The sequence below is a fragment of the Rattus norvegicus genome, chromosome 3, assembly GCF_021556685.1.
Source record: "Rattus norvegicus strain SHRSP/BbbUtx chromosome 3, alternate assembly SHRSP_T2T, whole genome shotgun sequence".
NCBI classification, from domain to species: Eukaryota; Metazoa; Chordata; class Mammalia; order Rodentia; family Muridae; genus Rattus; species Rattus norvegicus.
Window position 1 is genome coordinate 6,285,719 of NC_141536.1, and position 20,344 is coordinate 6,306,062.

A 20,344-nucleotide genomic window follows, 5' to 3' on the forward strand; every position below is an offset into this window, starting at 1 on the left:
ACCCTGTACCTTCACCTCTGGCCTGGTCATCTCACTGGTGGTGAGCACACATGTCCTGTTCTCCCAGGACCCATGATTTCTGCTGCACAGGAAGTGACCCCACTGGCAGGACTGTCCTTGTTTCCACTTCACTAAGCCATAGGTAGTCTCATTGTGAGGATCACTGGCCTGAGGGGACACTAGTCCCTAACACTTTTTTCTCAGCTTCCTCACCCACACCTAGAGTAAGCAGAGGGTATCAGGATAATTGGGAGGAGCAGGGACTGCAAGTACACTAAGCATTGTCAGACACTCCCAACAAGGATGGCTGGGCTGACTAAGGCCTGCAATCCAACCACTATGGCCTCTAGTTAGTTATAAGACACAGAGAACTTGTTCCTCAATGTCACCAGAGCGTAAAGTCCAGACCTATGGCCACCTGTTGGTCAAGCACCATACCAGAGGATAAAATTCCGTAGCTCCAAACCAGCCTTTCTCTTTCCTTCATTCTAAAGGGGACGGATTTTGAGGGGGGAAGAGGGAGGGAGGAGACAGACATTAGGCAGTCACTTGTGCTATGAAGAGGAAGATAAAGGACAAGGAGGTGAAACTGTGTGGCCTGGCGGGAGGCTAAAAAGAAAACATGCTGTAGGTGTTTCTGCAGGACCGTGGTGTGTCCTCCAAACTCAAGCTTGTATGATTCCAGTTACGAAACCCTACATGAAGCATTCAGCCTCTGTAACAATTGAGTATCTGCCTGTGTGGATAAACTTCCATAGCCTCGTCAGAAGCCAAGCTGAGCCTGAGCAGAGCACGCTAGCAGATCTATGCTACGGAAATGGACATGCATGGGGGTCCAGACCCTACACGAACTGCATTGAATCAAGGACTCCTTGTCTCCAACCCCCCTAAACCTCATTGCCTCGGCTCTGACACCCTTTGAGGTCCTGTCTATAAAGGACAGTTGCTACTGGGGTGTGGTGGTTTGAAGATGTCCCCTCTAAGTCCTGGATGTTGGAATACTTGAACAGCCACTAGTCAGGGCTGTTTGGGGAGGATAAGTATGTCACTAGGGGTGAACGTTGAGGTTTCAAAGGGAATACATCTCTTTGCCTTCCTCTTATGGTTTGAAATGTGAGCTCTCAGCTATTGCTCCAGCCCAACCCTCCCTGCCTGCCCGCTGCCCGCCCGCCACCCGCCTTGCCTGCCTGTTGGTCCTCCAGCTTGCTGTCATACTCTCTGATCTTATGGTGATAAACTCCCATCACTTTGCAATGCTATGTCCCAAATAAGTTTTTCCTTCTGTAAGTTGCCTCGTTCACTTTGTTTTATCACAGCAGTAGAAACCAGGGCTAATGCATGGGGTCTTCACCAGAGGCCACCTTGGCAAGGCTCAATGTTCTCTTTGTGTTGGCAAGATGGGAGCACAGCACAAGACAGGTAAGTGTGCAACAGAAACCATGGATTGACAGGGTTGAGGACCAAATATATTCTATAAAAACTCAAATTTGAGTGAGTTCCAGCAGAAAAAACTGCCCTAAGTACTGCCAACTACCCCGCCTTCCGAAACCCCACTTTCTCTCTTCCAACAGATCGAAAGAGCATCTTAGAGGTCTTGAGAAACCCTTGCCGCTTTAAAAAGTACATGAGGCCAGAGGTGACTAAGCACAGGGAAATCTTGCTCATGCCCCTGAGGGCAGTGGGCACAAACCCCAAAACAGGAGGAGAAGAGCAGAACAAGCAGAGAAAAGATACATAAGAACTTTAAAGTTGTGAAACCAACCGTTTCCTATATGTGATGTTTTCATGGATGGGTATTTGCATATTATTTACAAATTGGGGTGGTTTGAGCAGCAGGTGAACAACATACAGACGGAGACATGGGTTTTCGCAGTGTATGTTGGTTGGATGGCGTGAGTCAGCAGGTAGGTTAAGGTAAACCAAGAACAAAAAGACAAAAAACGAAAGAGAAGATGAGTCACCAACAGAAGCAGAAACTCAAGCTCTGAATAAAAACGCAGGCTTTTGTTAAACCACAGAATTTTCTGAAAGTGTATCCATTCAAAGCATGTTTTTAAAAATCTATAGGTTATGCAGACAATGGGATCCATTTGCATTTTTGTTTGTAATGCAAATCCAAAGATGAGTCACAGACACTTACTGTTATTATTTTTATTTCCAGGCAAAGAAATCAATGTCAGTTTTACGAACACTCAGAGCCGTCTCCCAGGCACCCTGCAATATCTGCTGGTTTTTAAGTTGGGGAAGGAAACTGACACTCAAATGTTTGCCTAAGGAAAAAGGGGGCATTTGCAAAGAAAATGTATAAAATGAAACACACACACAGAGAATGCTGGTCAACAACACGATGGCACTCCTTTCTTCCTTCTCCTCCAGGCACAGCCTGAACTCCAAGAGCGAGTAGTCGAAATGCAGCTGGGTTTTCATAACGTTGGCCCCCAATCACAACACTCCCAGTCTCCCAGCAGCCCTGCTGGGCACCAAGTCTTGTGACGCTTCAGAACATACACCATCAGTGGCTGCCACAGCTAACCATGCAGCAGTGCAGGCGCAGAACGGCTGGCTAGTTTTGCTTCTGCACCATAGGCCTCTACCTGGAGCAAAGCTCTACACCGCAGTGATGTCCAGTTTCTGGGCCTTGCCTACACCCCTCTTTTTAGGTATTTTCAGAATCAACAGTCCAGATCTCTCTCTAGGAAAGGGGTGGAACCCCCTAACACTTTCCTTACAATCAGGAGTCTGATGCTTGGATCACTTTATCTGGTAAAGAAAGAATCCTGTTTCCAGGGAAGCAGTACACAGAGAACAGAAAAGCAGCAAGTTTTCTCCTCAGAAACCACACTGGGACTAACACTTCAGGGTGATATGCTCTGCCTTCAGATTCTCTAAGACCAGAACTGAGAAGACAGAACATTTTGCTTTTCTATTAAGTGCCAGGTTCAGTTTTTCTTCTTACAATAATTGCATCATTAGCACTGTAAAACCATGAAATGTACCATATATACAAACAAGTATATTAATCTGAAGAAAAAGAAAAAGAAATTCCCATGTATTCACCATTGAGCCTAAAAACCATCAACATCGCTTTTCAATTCTTCCTGCTTCTCTTGCTGATATCTAGATGTGGTAGCAATCTTTAATTCAAACCAATAATTGATTGTCCTTCCAGTTTTACCATAAACTCTTTTTTTTCTGGAGCTGAGGACCGAACCCAGGGCCTTGTGCTTGCTAGGCAAGCGCTCTACCACTGAGCTAAATCCCCAACCCCTTTTACCATAAACTCTTAAGATGCATTCATCATGTGCTTGCCTCCTCTTGACCTTTTCAATGTGGTCTGAACTATTCAAACATGGCTCTAACAATGAGTAGCATCCACACTGATGTGGGTGTCACTTACACCACTGTCTTCTCAGGATTAATACACCCCAACAGTTGACACATTCCACCAATGATGGCATTATCTCTGTGTTAGCATCCAGATGAAGAGCTAAGCTGAAGCTGTGTGTGTTACCAACTTTGTAGCCTATGTAAAGTTTTCTGTATAGGTTACACAGTTGACAACTGTGAGTTTTCGATGGCCTATGCCCTATGTAAAGTTTTCTGTATAGGTTATACAGTTGACAACTGTGAGTTTTCGATGGCCTATGCCCTATCAATCCTGAGCAGTAGACTGTCCAGTGGTTGACAGGCCAGTTGGGATAAAACAGCAGCTCAATGTCTTCAGTGTGTACTTCTCTGATTACAAATCAGTTGACTATCTTCTCCTATGCCAATTGGCCATTTATCGTTTCTAAGTCATAAACTGTCCATTTTGTTGTATTTTTCTTCCTCACAGAATATCCTTGTTTCTTAGAACCTTCTATGACCCACTTCTGTAGCCTCCTCAGCTGGCTCCTGCTCATTTCCTTGGTCCCTATGGTTGGAATGCCTCAGTATTTAGCCTCTCAACCTTCATTGACCCCATTCATCCCTCCATATCTAATAAATAAATATCTAATATCTTTTAAAAACTCACTACCACAAAGCTCATGCAACCAGCCTGGTTTTCTTCACTGAACTCCAGGTCTATTTGCCCAATAGCCTCAGGGAAGCATATCAGGAAATTTCAGATACGCACATTGACAACTACATCAACTGTATGTCTTTCCTAGTTCTACTCATAGTAATCCATCTCCCAAGTCCTTAGACCACACAACTCATGTCACTCTGCCTCATCTTTTGTGGCCACAGCTGGTTCACCTACTGCTTTGTCTTCAAATTATAGTTAAAATTCGATAAATTCTCACCCATAGTTCACCCCACAATTCCAAAGTCTGACTCCCAGCAGAAAGTTGTGCAGTATACATGTCCCAGAGACCTCAGCATCTCAGGGCCAGAACCCAATACAGGATTCACTTCTTTCCTGGGGAGTTGAGGGGGTGTCCTAGGATCTTCCAGAAGTTGGATATCCCCTGGCCAACCCCCTAGGAACCTTTCACTAGTAACTGTCAGAAATTGATAAAGATTCCCTCAACTTCCTTGTCAGGCATGGTTCCCTCTTGGAACTCCCTATGGGGTAACTTCTTGAGTAAATACTTTTTGTTGCTGGACTCTCTGTTCTCTGGCACTTGTTACTCCCAATTAGGATTCCCAAGTTTAACTTCCAAGTGAAAACTTTGAACCAAACTCTGGCCTTAGGCTCTGTTTCTGGGAAAGCCCACTGGAGATAGCTACTGTGCCTCATTCCCAACAAAGCAGCTCGATGCATGTCTTAATGTCCAGATTATATTGTATCCCTGTACAAAACTGCTTACTCCAGATAGAAGCCCAAGTTATATTTTGACCAAGGCTACATACTCCCTGCTCATGGTAATAGCACCATCGCCTCCTAGCCCCTGTACAGAGTGGTGAGCAGAAGTCGAACCTGAAGGACCTCCATCCAAATATGGCTAGTTGGTCTACATTTTGCTTTAACAAATAATTCAATCCCAGGATCTTAGGTATAAGTTTCTGAACTTATTTTATGAACAGTAAAGTTTTAGTGCTATTTAAGAAGGAGGGAGGGAGAGAGGGGGAGAGGGAAAGAGTGTGGGGGAGGAAGAGGGGAAGAGGGAGGGAGGAAGGAAGGAAGGAGGGGAGGGAAGGGAGAGAGAGTGGGGGAAGGAAAAGAAGGGGAATGGAGGGAGGAAGGAGGAGAGGGAGGGGAGAAGGTAAAGGAGAGGGGGATGAGGGACACTGACTCTGACCATCTACCACATCTGCATCTGAAGTGTCCCAGGTGTCCCCATGGATCAGTCAGCCACATCCCAGCATGCTTCTATGCTTCCATTGATTACCACACTAATCCTGATCTATTTAACCCACATGACCTTAACTATCTGTTTTACATCAATCCTCAGTACTGATAGGGACAGATCTACCTGGCCACACCTGCTCATCTTCCTAACCATCTCTATCTTCAAGGGTCTCTGCACTTTCTTGTAGATTTAAAAGCAGTGAGAAATGTTTTGACGCAAAAAAAGAAAAAGCACCGATATTTTATTGTGTTTTGACTAAACTTGTTCTTAGTGTGGGGAAAATCAGTAACTGTGATACCAATTAGCACTATAGATAGCTCCATTTATGGAAGTGGTCTGTATTACCTTTCACTATAGCTTAGTGGTCTTAAGTATAAAGATTATGTTTTATAACAGTCATGGTCAAGATGATTGTCCTTGTCATGAAATGTGACTGACACACGTTACTATGGAGTAGCTGTACATTGAGTAACTTTTCTAAACACCCAATTAGGTTATTCTAGGATCTGTCCATAGATAACATCACTCCTGGTCATCCCAGTTGTTTACTCATTGTCCAAGGGTTAAGCACTATTCTAAACATTAGGAATACTGCAGGTTACATGTTCCTGGGCAGCCATTACAGCCACTGAAGGGACTACAACTGAAGCTGGGGCTGGAAAGAAACACCATAAGCATTGTCTTTTTTTCTAAACCTAAAGTGTCTTCTTCCCAGGTTTCCCCATTGTATTAGGTTTGCATAGGATCTCCCTCTGGCTCAGAACAGGCCTTTCTCTTTCTCCCCACACCCCCCAGGGTAGATTTGCACTTAAGAGGCCATCAAATGATGTGACTTAATGTAGCTCTAAAGTTACAGAGGCTGGCAACAGATTTTTCAGAGTGTCCATGAGTATCCACGGCCCTTCTAATGCGTTCAAATGCATTTCTCTTAGCATGGGACTCCTGCATGAAAATATCTTGAGGCATGAATAGATATTTTTTCTAAAAGACAGTTTTCCCTTCTTTTTTATTATTTATTCTTTGATAATTTAATACAGATGTATAATGAACTTCAGTCATTTTTACCCCCTTTCTTTCTCTCCTCCCTTTCCCTTAGGGTCTCCCTTCCTTTCACGTGTATGAGCTGCTGAATTTGGTTAAGGGCGCTTAGATAGCCATACGTAAGAGGTTAGTAGAACATGAGATACTTTGCAATGGCTATACCACTAAAGAAAACGGCACCTTTCCCAGTAACAGTTAACTGTTAATAGTCCCTCAGGGAAGAGTCTCTCTCCAGTCTCTGATGAAATGTTTAATAGCTCAGTCTTGTGTCCAGGGGTAACCACATTGCACAGGGTCTCATGTGTCTGAGTGTTCATGTGTGTATGGGTTCATGTGTGTGTATATTTACATATTCATGTGAAGGCCAAAGGTCAACCTTTGGGTCTCAGCCTCATGACCTTGTGTTGTTTTTTTGTTTTTTTTCTGACAGGGTCAACATCAAACTGACCAGAATCCATAGAACATTATCTCAGAGCAAGCAAAGGAAGTCCATAGAAGACAGTGGCCATAAAATGACCTACTGGGGGACCAAAAACAACGAGAGAGAGAGAGAGGGTTGGGGAGAGGGAGAGAGAGAACAGCAAGACAGCACTGGACATGCACTTTATGGAGGTAGAATGCTCAGCATCAAGTTCCCCAGTGCCCCATGGAGGGCCCCAGAGCTGTCCCTAGCCCTGTGGGGATGCAGGGCAGAGTGCATGTTCATCTTCTCTCAACTGTGGGATCAACATGGGTCCTGCTCCAAAGCTGAGGCAATTCCACAAAGAACAAGCAAGCTATGGCAGTAACAGGATTGAAAGGGGACTTTCTCATGCCAAAAGATCAATATTGCCAGCAAAGATTTTCCATATTGGCCTGTATGCCTGACCCTAACTATTGCGAAAGGCAGAGCTGCTGCTGCAAGACAGACAAGAAAGAGGTCCGACTGGAAACTGGAGCTCCCAAGGCTGCTCCAGATGCCACAGCCGGTCTTAAACCGTGACTGGGAACAGCAAACAGGAGCAGTTCAGGGTAAGGGTGTGGGCTGCGCCATCGGGCTGGAAGCCAGAGCAGCAGAGGCCTAGCCATTTGTCTGGGACTCTAGGAAGAAGTGAAGAGACACAACCATGACATCAGGCCAGCTTGAACTAAAAATGAACAAACCAGAGCTCCAGTCTGTCTTTCAAGGGGTGGGGTGAGGGGGGAGGGACGGAGAGAGAGAGAGAGAGACAGGCAGACAGACAGACAGACAGACAGACATTTCTGAAGATGCACTACACATACAACATGAGCTCTGAGTAAAGTAGGGCCAGGTAAGAGCCTGTGCTCCTGTGACAATGGCACCAGTGGTGTCCCTTAGCTCCACAACAACAAATGCAGCCAGAGGCCACTTAACCTTGTACTCGGGCCACACATGTACTCGGGACAGCCAGGGGCTGCAGACTGGCCCCATACAGCCCTTTGCCTCCTACAGTTCAAGGGTGAAGTCCCATTGCTCCCATTCACTGCAGAGACCCCTCTGATGGGAGGCCTGCCCGGTCCCAAAGGTGCCCCAGAATGACTCAGATCCTCCCTTTCTACTTGGCTCAAAACATTTCTAATCCATCTCCTACCGTAGCTGTTTCCTAGTCCTTGCCTATGTTTTTTCAGTAAGAAGTAACTTTTATATGAATATCCATTTCAGCAGCTGCTCCTAGAGATGAGATTTTTTTCTTCTGTTTCCAATTTAATACTAAAACGTGGTGCTTTGTGATTCCAACTCTGAAATCTGTTGAACTTAATGTCCTGATGTAGGACAGGTTTTAAATATTATCCATATGTATTTTTGGTTTTGTTTTTGTGTTTTGTTTTATGTTGTTGTTTTGGATTTTTTTTTTTTTTTTGGTTTTTGGGGTTTTTTGTTTGTTTGTTTGTTTTGTTTTGTTTTTGAGACAGGGTTTCTCTGTGTAGTCCTGGCTGTTCTGTAACTCACTCTGTAGACCAGCCTGGCCTTGAACTCAGAGATCTGCCTGCCTCTGCCTCCCAAGTGCTAGGATTAAGGCATGTGCCATCACACCCAAGGTTATCATGCTGAATGGAAGAATCTCTAAATACAGAAGTAGAGACTTAATAATATAAATTCTTGCTGGATTATAAATTCATACTGGGTTTGGCTTATGTATTCTTGATGCCAAGTTGTTAAATACGTCCAACACACACCCACACATGCACATCTTAGATCCAACACACAGATTCCTGTGTGATTGGTCAGCTGTTACCATGGAGCTCCAGAAGATTCTTAAGCTACCAACTTGAAACCTCCGAGAACCACTTTAAAAAAGATTTATTTATTTTATGTGTATGAATGTTTGGTCTGCATGTATGGCTGTGTACCCAAGGAAGTAAGAAGAGGTTGTCAGATCTCCTAGATTTGGGGTTACAGATGGTTTCGAGCCTCCATGTGAGTGCTAGGAGTTGAACCCAGGTCCTTTCCAAGAGCCGTTAGTGCTCTTAACCGCTAAGCCATCTCTCCAACCCCAGAACTACATTCTCACCCAAGAAGAGCAACTGCTGTCACAATGCCCAGCCACCCAGCTCCACCTCTGGAGAGCAGTAACGGTGACCCATCCTGGAACTCCCGTGATAAGGCAGTCAGTGGGACCTTGGGAAACACCTAGGGGATGACTCTCTAGGAGGAAGCTACTTTGTACCCTGCATGGGGGACAGGAAATGCTACTTACCGCAATCTCCGTTACTAAAATATCAGTAATACTTCCCAAAACAGTGACAAAGTCAAAGACGTTCCAGGCATCTCTGAAGTAGTTCTAGAGAAAAAGAGGGCAGTCAGTGCTGACGGCAAAGGCTTACCCAGGCAAGGAACAGAGGGTAGTGTTTGAGGGTGACAGATGCTCAACATAAGGCCAATGACAGGCAGCTGTCACAGCAGGCATGCAAATACTTCCAGACTAGGTAGAGGCATAACAGAGAGCTAAAGGTCCAGAAAGGAGAATCCCAGGCTTGGATGCCTCTCAGCCCAGGGCAGGGCAAGACTCAGGCAGCTGAGAGCAAAGCAGTTCTTCCTTGGGATGCTCACAGTGTCTATCTCGAGTGCCGCAAAGGCCCTTCAAATAAGGGGGTGGGTGCCAGGAGGCCGCTCATCCAAAAGCAAAGAGAACGGAGCACATACCAACACCCCGAAGGCGATGATCTTCAGGATGCACTCCAGAGAGAACATGGATGTGAAGACGATGTTCAAGCACTTCAGCATCAGCTCGTACTCATAAGGGGCATCGTAGAACTGCCCAGAGAAACAAGGCTGATGGCTGCGGACACACTAGTCCCAGTACCCCAACTGACTACACAATGGGTAGGAAAATATCTACATCTGCCCAGATCTAGATCACCTCCTCCTTGCTCTTTCCAGGTCTCTAACGTTTTCGCTGCCTCAGCTACAAATCCAAGAGAATGGATCGCATAGGTACCATGTGCCGGCAAGAAGACACACCTCTGGGCCTCAAAAGAAGGCCCATACCCAAGTTTTTCAGCAGTCTCCTCCTAATTCAAACATTCCCTCTAGATAGATTTCCTATGTCTGGGAAAGCTGAAATTTGCAAGGCCCATAAGGGTTCCTCCCCAAGATTACAGAAACTGTAAACAAGTGCTCGGGGAGGGGCTCTGACCAGTCTGGTTAGAGCAGAGATTCTCAGACATGTTGACCTGCCTGCATCTTGTGCAGAGCTCTTCGGTTACAGCTTGAGGGAGTCATTGCCTATGCTGAGGTGAGTTTCTTTGGTGACACAGCCACATTTGCTCTGTCCCTGTTTCTGAAAGCAACCCCTCATTCATAATCCTATATGTAATCCCAACAAAAATTTATTGGTTCACTTAGTTGGACTTTGGTAGAATTGTTACTTGGTCTGTTATGGGTTCCTTATCTGGAGTGAATAGGAGAAAGAGGGGGGAGGAGAGAGAGAGAGAGAGAGAGAGAGAGAGAGAGAGAGAGAGAGAGAGTGACAGTGTGTGAGCGTGTCTACCCTAGCTCCTCAGAAGAATTCTCACATACAACAACCCCTAGCAAGTCCATGGCGGGCTTCATATACCTTCATCATCAGCACCACTGTGTTGAGGGCTATCATGGCCATAATGAAGTACTCAAAGGGTGGAGAGACCACAAATGTCCATGTCTTATACTGGAACGACTGCTTGTTCTGAGGCATGTACCGTGTCAGGGGTTTGGCGCTGATGGCAAAGTCAATGCAAGCCCTCTGTAAGGAGAGAAGGGAGCCATGAATGCAAAGCCTTGCCCACTACAAGTGGAACTTTCTCACATGCCCTTTCAGGGAGCCCAGAGGAGAAGGAGGTAGAGGTAGCTAAGCTCCCACCAAGTAGGCCTAACTGATCTGCAGTTTCTATTTGCAGAAAAAGGAGGCCCTGCCTATGCCAGCCACAGCCATGCCAAGGAGACTGGTAATCTTGTCCGGAGTGCCCATGTCCCGGTCGCACACAGCCCCGACTTACCTCATTCTTTTCCAGACTGCACTCAGACATCACCTTGTCCCCCTGCTCCTGGAAGGTGATGATGATCAAGGCCACAAAGATGTTGACAAAGAAAAAAGGGAAGACCACAAAGTAGACCACATAGAAGATGGAAAGCTCCATCCGAAACCCGGGGCTTGGCCCCTGCTCCTCATAGGTGGCGTCCACAGAGTGTTTCAGCACCCTAAGTAAGGGGAGAGCAGACTTCAGGAGACTTCCAAGGGAGCACGGGTCTGCACCTCGGGGGCAGGGCTCAGATTTACATATAAGAAATGGAACTCAGGGCTATACTTCAAGAGCACCATATATCTCTGTAGCTCAGGGATGGGGCACAGGTCTGCGCCTCAGTGTCAGACCTCATCGAGAAGATGCAGGTCTGCATCCTGAGAACAGAGCTAGTCCACCTCAGAGACAGGGCCCTTCATAGAAAGGGCTTCAGTCCCATACCCCAGGAAGGCGGTTCATTCTTCTACCTCAGGGATGGAACTCAGTTCTGCCTGAGAGGGACAGGGTTCTCATCTATACCCACCTGACCTCATCATGGGGTTAGAAGTTCGGGAATCTGCCTCAGTGTACTCGTGCCTAAGTAGCTACCATGATTAGTTTGGCACTCACATGGGCCACCCCTCTCCTGTGGACACCGTAAACAGAGTCAGCAAGGCCCAGAGCACATTGTCATAGTGGAAGTCATATTTCTTCCACTGCCTTGGCTGGGCTTCTACCTCTTCCTTCTCATAATCCAAATACTGACCCCTGGAGACAGGAAAGAGCAGACGAAGGCGGTTAGTGGTGATCAGTTCACACGCCCACATATTTACAGTCAATGGTTGCTGAGCTCAGCAGAACCATTCCATGTGGTAAGACAGCTGCAAACTCACCCCTGAACCCCAGCACATAATCCATACACCAGGCCCTCCAACTCCCAGATCTATCACTGAGATGTGGCGTCTTCAGAGCTGGTTGATTTGACTGGTAGCAAATCTAATACGCGTCTTTGAAGAAAACACGTGGCTAATCTTGATTTGGGAATGGACTCTTAGCTAAATACCAAAATCGTGAGCAACAAAATGGGGGTGGGGGGAGGTTGGACTTTGGCAAAATTAAAAGGATTTTTTGTGTCTCAAAAAAAACAAAAAAAAAACCACCATAAAACGGTAAGAGAAGGCTGGTGAGCTGGCCGAGGGTAAAGGTAGACACTGCTGAGATGGGACCTGAGTCGAATTCCTAAGGTCCACGTGAGGGACGGAGAGAACCAGCTCCCACAAGCTGCCCTGCGACCTGTGCACGGATGGGACTGCATGCACTACCGCCCCAAATAAATATAATCGGTCACTGTACAACAAGAGTGCTCTCGGTGTAGTGGTGCACACTTTGATCCAGCATTCAGGAAGCTGAGAAGGGTAATGAGCTCCCTCTCAGATCTTGTCTCAAGACAGAGGGAAGAACGGAAACTGAAAAGACCAGAACGATCAGAGAAACTACTGTCAATCTTCTTTCAACCTGAAAACGTGTATTCAGAACATGTAAACTATGAATAAAATCAATATCAAAAGACAACCTAATTTTTAAGATGGATCAAATATCTGAATAAATGTTTCTTTCAAAGAAGTCACATGAAAGACCGACTATTCCATGAAAAGTGTTCAAAATCATCAGCTTTCAGAAAAAAAATCAAAAGCACATTCAAGTCTCACTTCGTCCCTGGGGTAACAAAGCAATCGGGCCGCAAGACAGCTCAGCCGGTCGCGCCGCAAAGTCTGACCACCTCAGCCCAATCCCCGGGGCCTCAATGGTGGAAGAGCAGACAAACCCTTGATTGTACTCACTGTGCCATGTGAACACTGCCACCACCTCACTCTCACTCACACACACACACACACACACACACACACACATGGTGGGGGGGGGACAAGGAGGGAGAGAGGGGAGGAGAAGGGGGGGAGTTCTGCCTTTAGGTATACATCCAAGAGAAATTAAAACACACAGCAACTGTACGAAAGTGCTGACGGCTGCACTAATTGTGATAACCGAAAGGTAGAAACAAGGCAAATACCAGCTGTCCAGTGAAATGGGGCACGCACGTCACCAAGCTGCTATTAAGCCATGGGAAGGAATGCAGTATGCACGCCACATAGAAGCAGGGTGCACGCCTCGGCTTACCTGCAGTCCCGCTCCAGCTCCTTGGACTCATCAGTGCAGTAAAAGAACTTCCCTTTGAAGAGTTGGACGGCGATGACGGCAAATATAAACATGAAGAGCATGTAGACGATCAGGATGTTCAAGACATTCTTCAGAGAGTTCACCACACAGTCAAACACAGCCTGCATGGGAGAGAACAGAGCGCACCGTGCCAGGGCGCACCCACACGGGAGGGGCCGCAGTGGGGCTGAGTGGTCACTGAGAGAGGAACAGAGATGGGGTGAGCTAGGAAAGGGGACGGAGGGGATCAAAACAGACAGTGACTGGCTCAGAACCTCAGGAGTACAGAGGCCCGGGCTCCCAGAAGCACTAAAGAACCCCTTAAGGCTCTCTAACCTATGGCCACAGAAGGCTACTGCAAGCTACCTTAACCGCTGTCTTTCTCACAGGAAGGGATGTCATCCTGGCCTTTATCAGTGAGCACCACCTGCCATCTGGATACCCAAGAAAACTGGCCTAGCAGGAGGCTGGAGCCAGGCCACAGGAAGGAGGCAGAGTACCCAGGCTTGCACACAGGGCATGCACTAACCTTGTGGACCATCCCTGCTTTGCCCCTGGCCAGCAATAGCGTTGATATAGGGGAAGACTAAAGCTATAGACAAGGGACCATGTCCCCGAGGACACAGACAGAGAATTCAAATGTGTTCTGGGATCTAGATGGGACTCAGGATCCTCTCACCCTGGACCCAGAACTGATATGCCTTTCAGGCTTCCCTGATGACCCCCAGCAATCTCCACAGTGTGTGTGTGTGTGTGTGTGTGTGTGTGTGTGTGTGTGTGTGTGTGTGTGTGTGTGTGTATTTTCCTGCTGCCTCAAGTACAAATCCTGCCTTGGCCCAGAGACTCCCTGACACCTTTCCAGATCACATCCCCACATACCACTTCATGCACAAAAACTAAACCACTCTCCCTTGCCTTACACTTTGGCTACTGTCTCTGAGGTTTTAATGTCCAAGCTGTTGAAAATCTACTGCATATGTTTTAAAGAGCTGAAGGAGCACAGAAAGCAGTTTGTTCTTGACCCACGCTAATTATTAAATTGGGGTTACATTGTACTTTCTTCATCCAGAAACCCAGCAGTACCTGCCCTCTTTCACTGAGCCCAGGAGCTGTCTTCCGGAATTCTGGACTCCTGGCATCTACCCTGCATCCTGTGTCCCCTTCTTCCCTGTCCTGCCACAGCATCCCATCTGGTGCTAGTGGCTAAGGAAGAGGATCCTCTGCAGGGAACAAACCTCCTTGGAGAAGGGTCTTAGAGTTGAGTGAGATTTGTCCCCTCCTACAGGTGAGCAATCTGTGAAGACACATGCACCCACCCACACACAGTGTCCCCACATGTACAGCTCCTTAATCCCCAACTGCAGACTCCAACCTTGAGTTTAGGCAGCCGCTTGATGGTCTTGAGGGGCCGCAGGACTCGCAGGACTCTCAGAGACTTGATGGTATTGATGTCTTTCCCTTTGGATCCTCTAGAAGGGAGAAATGACTGATGCTGGTGGGCAGAGTGCTGGTACGAGTCCAGCTCCTCGCCAGTCCTCCTGGTCTAATAAGGCCCCGTGCATTTTGTCAGAGGACTCAGTTGCAGGGAGTCTTCCCATGGCTGCCTGAGGACAAGGCTAGGGCTGCTGCCAAACCAGAGCAGCACAGCTACTCCATAGGGAAGCTGATACCTCAAGTGGAGAGGACCATGCTCTTGGCTCTGATGGCTGCAGCCACCTGCCCAGGGCTCCTGACAGACCCGCTGAACCAGCAGAGTGGAGGTCTGAACCTGCCCATTATGCTAGAACTTTATCAAGCACTAGAGGAGCCACTGGCCTGCTTATCTCTATGGGGTGGGGGCGGTAATTGGCTTCTGCCCCAAGGCCACCTGACTGTCATCAGCTGCAGAATACCCCTCAAGTGACCAAAAGGGAACTGGGGAGGCAAACAGTAAGAAAGAGACATTCAAATACGAGACAATGCCATAGAGTGTAGTAGAGTAAGATAGGGAGGAAAGAGAGGAGAGAAAGAAGAGCGGGGTCAAAGGGAAAGGGGAAGGGAGGGGCAGGGATCGAGAGAGGAGGGGTAAGGAGGAGGGGAGCAAGTGGGGGGGGGACAGATAGGGGATCAGAAGGAGAAAGACAGACCCAGAGAAGCAGCCAGATACCAAGATGACCAAGAAAGGAGCAGGCGGGAGAACTCAGATGGGGGAGACAGACAGGCAGAATTCCAGGTACCAGCCACAAACTCTAAAGTCCAGGATTAGAAAACCAAACCAAGAACCCCCTGCAAACCAGAGCAGACACAAATGCTGTCTCTGCTGTTGGAGGTTGTGGGTAGCAAGAATCAGCAGTCAAGGGCCAGGACTACAAGGCTTGGGAGGCTTCCTGCATACAGAGCTCTATCCTAGCCAGTTCAGACATGACTTCCCACCCAGATTCCTGAGCAAGAAACAGCTAAGTCTGCCCCAAATCGCTTCTCTTAGGCTCCAACAAAACTCTAGGATAAATAGAAAGCTAGAAAGCTGCTGTATATCCCAGGCCTCCTTCACAGGAAAAGAAAGACAGCCCCACACTTCCCTTTCCTCAACCCACATCTCAGCATTGGAGCCAACCGTCCTTAAAGCTGGACATGGTAATACAGCCGAGAGTCTCCACGATACGGAGGCTGAGGGAGAAGGCTATCCTGGGCTACAAAATCAACACAACCTGCCTGGCTTTCACCTAACACCTCCAGTACCCACCGTTACCCATCTCCCACCAGGACAGAGACCAGCCAGGATGGGTGGCAAAAAGGAGAAACTTCCCAGGACTGTCTACTGGAGGCCACTCTCTGAGCCTAAGACTCCCCCTCTTTGCTCACTCAAGAGGCCACAGCCTGAGACCCATCCTCTTCCTACTGCCATCTCGGAACCTCTCTGGTATTTCTGCTTGGAGTTCCCCAGGGTCCTTGCTGATACTCCAGCAATTTATTTCCTTTATCATAGACAGAGGGCCATTAAGTCACCCAGAGAAGACACTGGTGGGCTCTGGGAAGGGACTGAATGGATGGAGGAGAAAAGAAAGCTGTATTTCAAGGGAGTAGCCACATGGGGAAAGGCTTCAGGATGGCCAGCATCATGGACTGTGGCACTGCTGGCAGCTTTGCTCAGGTTCCTCACTGCCGTCTAGGCCAGATACCCTGCTCACCAAGGGTACCCTCCCTACCAAGGCTGACCGTGCCCAGCCCAGCCCAGCCCCCAGCCAGTCCCCACAGGCATGGCAGGAATGATGGCCTGAGGATGGCTCCTGGGGGGAGCATGCAGCCTAAAGAGGGTGGAGGTGGATGAGCAGGTGTGAGGCCATGATGGATGGGCCAAAGGCCAGAGGCGTGCCATGATGTAAGGCAATGTCAAGGGAAGGGAGACATTACCCCATGAAGCTCCTACCCGAGTCCAGCATGGAGAAGACAAAAAGAGCAGAGTCAGTGTGGGAAGCGAACAGAAGCCTGTACTGGCCTACTCAAGAGCCAGAGAAGTACAGACTCTCCCTTTGGGGTCATTCTTTGTCTTTAAATCTCACCCCACAATTTCCCTATATCACTTATGCCTGCCCCACCTAGACTTCCATGGAGGGTCTACTCCCAATATCACCAAGCTAGGAATGGTCACCAAGGCAGGAATCAGAGAGAAGAGTCTCATACTCCCAACAAAGATGTCTACTAGTTGGGGTGAAAACACACCAATCCCTTACTCAGGCGGTCACCTCAGAGCTCGTAAGCAGGCTCGAAAGGAGCAAGACAGGTGCCCCAAATCCTAGGTAGTTCCCAGACCACAGGTAGTGTCAGGAACAGATAATACCAGTCTTCAGAACCACATTCCAGCCTCAAGAAGGCAGGCCAGGGGTTGGGGATTTAGCTCAGTAGTAGAGTGCTTGCCTAGGAAGCGCAAGGCCCTGGGTTCAGTCCCCGGCTCCGAAAAAAAAGAACCAAAAAAAAAAAAAAAAGAAGGCAGGCCAGCCCTGCTCACACAGTTACAGAGCTACAGACCAAACAGGAGCCATTCTTCCTACACCCAGTAGCTCTAGCTGGGCCCTCTGGATCTAGAGCAGATGTAAGGTTTACTTACGAGAATGCAAATGCCACCAGGGCTCCACTGACAACAATGAAGTCCAGAATGTTCCACAGGTCCCGGAAGTAGGCCCCAGGGTGCAGCAGCAGGCCCAAGTCTATCATCTATCAAGGAAATAAGTAGACATTAGAGTATGCAGGACATAAGGAAAATAGAGGCAGAGGTAGGCCTCAGCCACACTGGGACATGGCTCTGAGTCTCTATGCAGTACAGGGCTCACTGTGACCTCAGTGCATCTCAGACACTCTACACAGGGAACACAACACAGGTCACACTCTTAAATGGTTTCAACAGGGCCTTGGCCTCAATGTCCCTACAGAGTACAGTACCTTTCCTGAGGTACCACTGTGGTAAGAGGCGTGTCTCCCCTGCCACTCCCTCTCTAGCAACTGACATGCTCCCTTAGAGAACTCACCTAGGAGTAAGAACAAACTGATGAGACCATCATGTCCTAACTCTGCCTTTTCCACTACAGCAATCTTTGGCAAATACTTCAACAGCCTCATCTTCAAAGTAAGCTGGTCCCTTCCTCACAGACTGCAAGTGTGTGCAAAGCAGAAGTAACAGAGTTATGCTTCAGAAGTGTTCTGCAGTCTCTGAACTATGAACACAGACATGCACATGTGCCTTCCGCTGATTGTGTGTGTGTGTGTGTGTGTGTGTGTGTGTGTGTGTGTGTGTGTGTGTGTGCGCGCAGTTCAGGGCCTGAATGCACATCTCTGTGTAACAAACAAGGACAAAATCACCTTGGAAAGAAAGCAGAAGTTGCGATAACATGGCAGACTCTTGCCTGTGAGCAAATCTCTAGACCTGTAGAGACTTCTGCCCCTCACAGTGCTCCTGTAGAGACTCTTCTGCCCCTCACAGTGCTCCTGTAGAGACTCTTCTGCCCCTCACAGTGCTCCTGTAGAGACTTCTGCCCCTCACAGTGCTCCTGTAGAGACTTCTGCCCCTCACAGTGCTCCTGCATCTCATTCTAACGTCTGCTCTGCTCCTATTCTGTGCCTTGTCATGTGACTCTTTCTTTGTGGCTATGAGGCAGCTTGGAGGGGAAGCTGAGTATGCACACACCTCACACACACACCATACACACACAAAAACACACACACCATACACCACACACACCTCACACACACCACACACACACAAATACACACACATCAAACACACACAAAAACACACACACCATACACCACACACACCTCACACACAACACACACACATCATATACACACACAAATACACACACACCCACACACAAATACACACACATCAAACATACACATCACACACACACACCATACATCACACACACCTCACATACCACACCTCACACACAACACACACACACATCATATACACACACAAATACACACCCACACACCCACACACAAATACACACACATCAAACACACACACATCACACACACACCATACACCACACACACACACCTCACACACCTCACACACACACCTCACACACACACACCTCACACACCACACCACACACATCACACACACACACACCATACACCACACACACACACCTCACACACACACACCTCACTCACACACACACCTCACACACACACACCACACACACACACCTCACACACCACACCACACACACACACCTCACACACCACACCACACACACACCTCACACACACACATACACCTCACACACCACACCACACACACACACACCTCACACACACACACACACCTCACACACCACACCACACACACACATCACACACACACACACAAACACACCACACACACACCTCACACACACACACACCTCACACACACACACACCTCACACACCACACCACACACACACCTCACACACCACACACACCTCACACACCACACCACACACACACCTCACACACACACACCAAATAAAGCCCTAAATCTCTAGGCTTAGAAATAGTAGAGGAGGACCAAGTACCCCAGCAGCATCTCATGGGACAGCATGACACTGGGAACCTTTTGTGGCTGCTAAAGTTTTTATTTCATGCACTCACAGCCCATGCACATGTGCACATCTGCTGACTAAGCATATGCCTGATACACCATTACACGTGTCCGTGGAAGCCACATCTCACCTTTATGACCATCTCAAAGGTGAAGACTCCTGTAAAGATGTAGTCCATGTACTTCAGAGCCTGGAACCAAAAGTGGTGTCACTTCAGGCAGGCAAACCCCTGGCTCCTAGTCTCCCCCAGGGCTTTGACAAACCTCTGTGAGAGAGTCTTAGGTGAGCCTTTGCTGGTTGCCCTGCTAACCCCAGCACATTTACAAGACAAAGGATAGGGAGGTAGGCTTTTCCTGACCCTTGGTTCTCATGACCCAGAGAGAGGAAAGATGTCTAATGGGAAAGAGAGCCCCCAGCACCGCCCCCTCAGTGCGAACCCTGGGAACACATCCACTGGTACCTCTGTGCCTAGCAGGGCCCAGTAGCCATGACACTCACATTGTTCCGGAATGAGTCGGTCCGCACGGGATCCTCAGCAGCCAGGGCAATGCTGCTCAAGGCGATGACCACAAGAATCACCATCTCAAAGTACCGCATGGTCACAATGTAATGGCAGAAGCGACGGAGTCTGTGAGAACAAAGCTCCTGTCACCAGCCGGCCGATACCTGAATATGTCAACCTCTCCCACAGAAGGGCTCACTAGATATCCCTCTGCCAGCATCGTGGAGCTCAGCCCCTTAGTTCTGTGGTAAAGAGATGGTCAGCAGCTGGGGACAGGGACAGAGTTTCCAGAAAGGGCATCCAGGTCAAAGAGAAGCAAACAACTCAAGGCTAGATCTTATGCTGGTGAATAACATTCTGTGGGAATATGGCTGCCTCCACTCAGGTGCGTGCTGTACCCCAGAGCAGGTGACGGCAACCATTCAGCCTGTCATAGATCGTGGAAAGCAGAGGGAATGGATTGGAGGGGTGTTCCTAAAGGAAGTAGCCTGGCAGAGAGCAGGCCACTCTTGCTCTAGTGTGTCTGAGGCTGTGATGAGAGTTCAGGGCTCCATGCCACCACACACCATCATGTACTGCCTCCGCATCTGCTGACAGGACCTTTGGTTTTCGGTATCACTCTGCATCAGTGAGTGGCCCTAGCCAGTGGGCTCCTGTAGGGCTTGGACCTCTCTTCGACCCAGATTCTTCTCCTCCCCTGCCTCAAGCATTTGAGCCCTCTCCTCCCTGAGGCCCTGACCTGACCTTTTCACTAGTTCTAA

The 20,344-nt window shown here is 48.2% G+C and overlaps 1 protein-coding gene across 12 annotated transcripts in view; it reads right to left on the reverse strand.

Annotated features, from left to right (window-relative positions):
* Cacna1b (calcium voltage-gated channel subunit alpha1 B) overlaps window positions 1-20,344 on the reverse strand; it is a 165,444-nt gene that overhangs the window by 37,685 nt on the left and 107,415 nt on the right. For 9 of the 12 annotated variants that reach the window (XR_015682123.1, XM_087649864.1, XM_087649855.1 and 6 more), the window contains 10 exons: window positions 19,580-19,709; window positions 19,212-19,271; window positions 17,095-17,201; window positions 14,383-14,479; window positions 12,972-13,132; window positions 11,427-11,564; window positions 10,794-10,995; window positions 10,376-10,540; window positions 9,463-9,573; window positions 9,017-9,100 (listed from right to left, as the gene is read on the reverse strand). Coding sequence is in view for 11 of the 12 variants with exons in the window: in XM_087649864.1 (XP_087505990.1) it covers window positions 9,017-9,100; window positions 9,463-9,573; window positions 10,376-10,540; window positions 10,794-10,995; window positions 11,427-11,564; window positions 12,972-13,132; window positions 14,383-14,479; window positions 17,095-17,201; window positions 19,212-19,271; window positions 19,580-19,709 (1,255 nt within the window). In the remaining variant the exon portion in view is untranslated. 12 annotated transcript variants of the gene reach the window in all.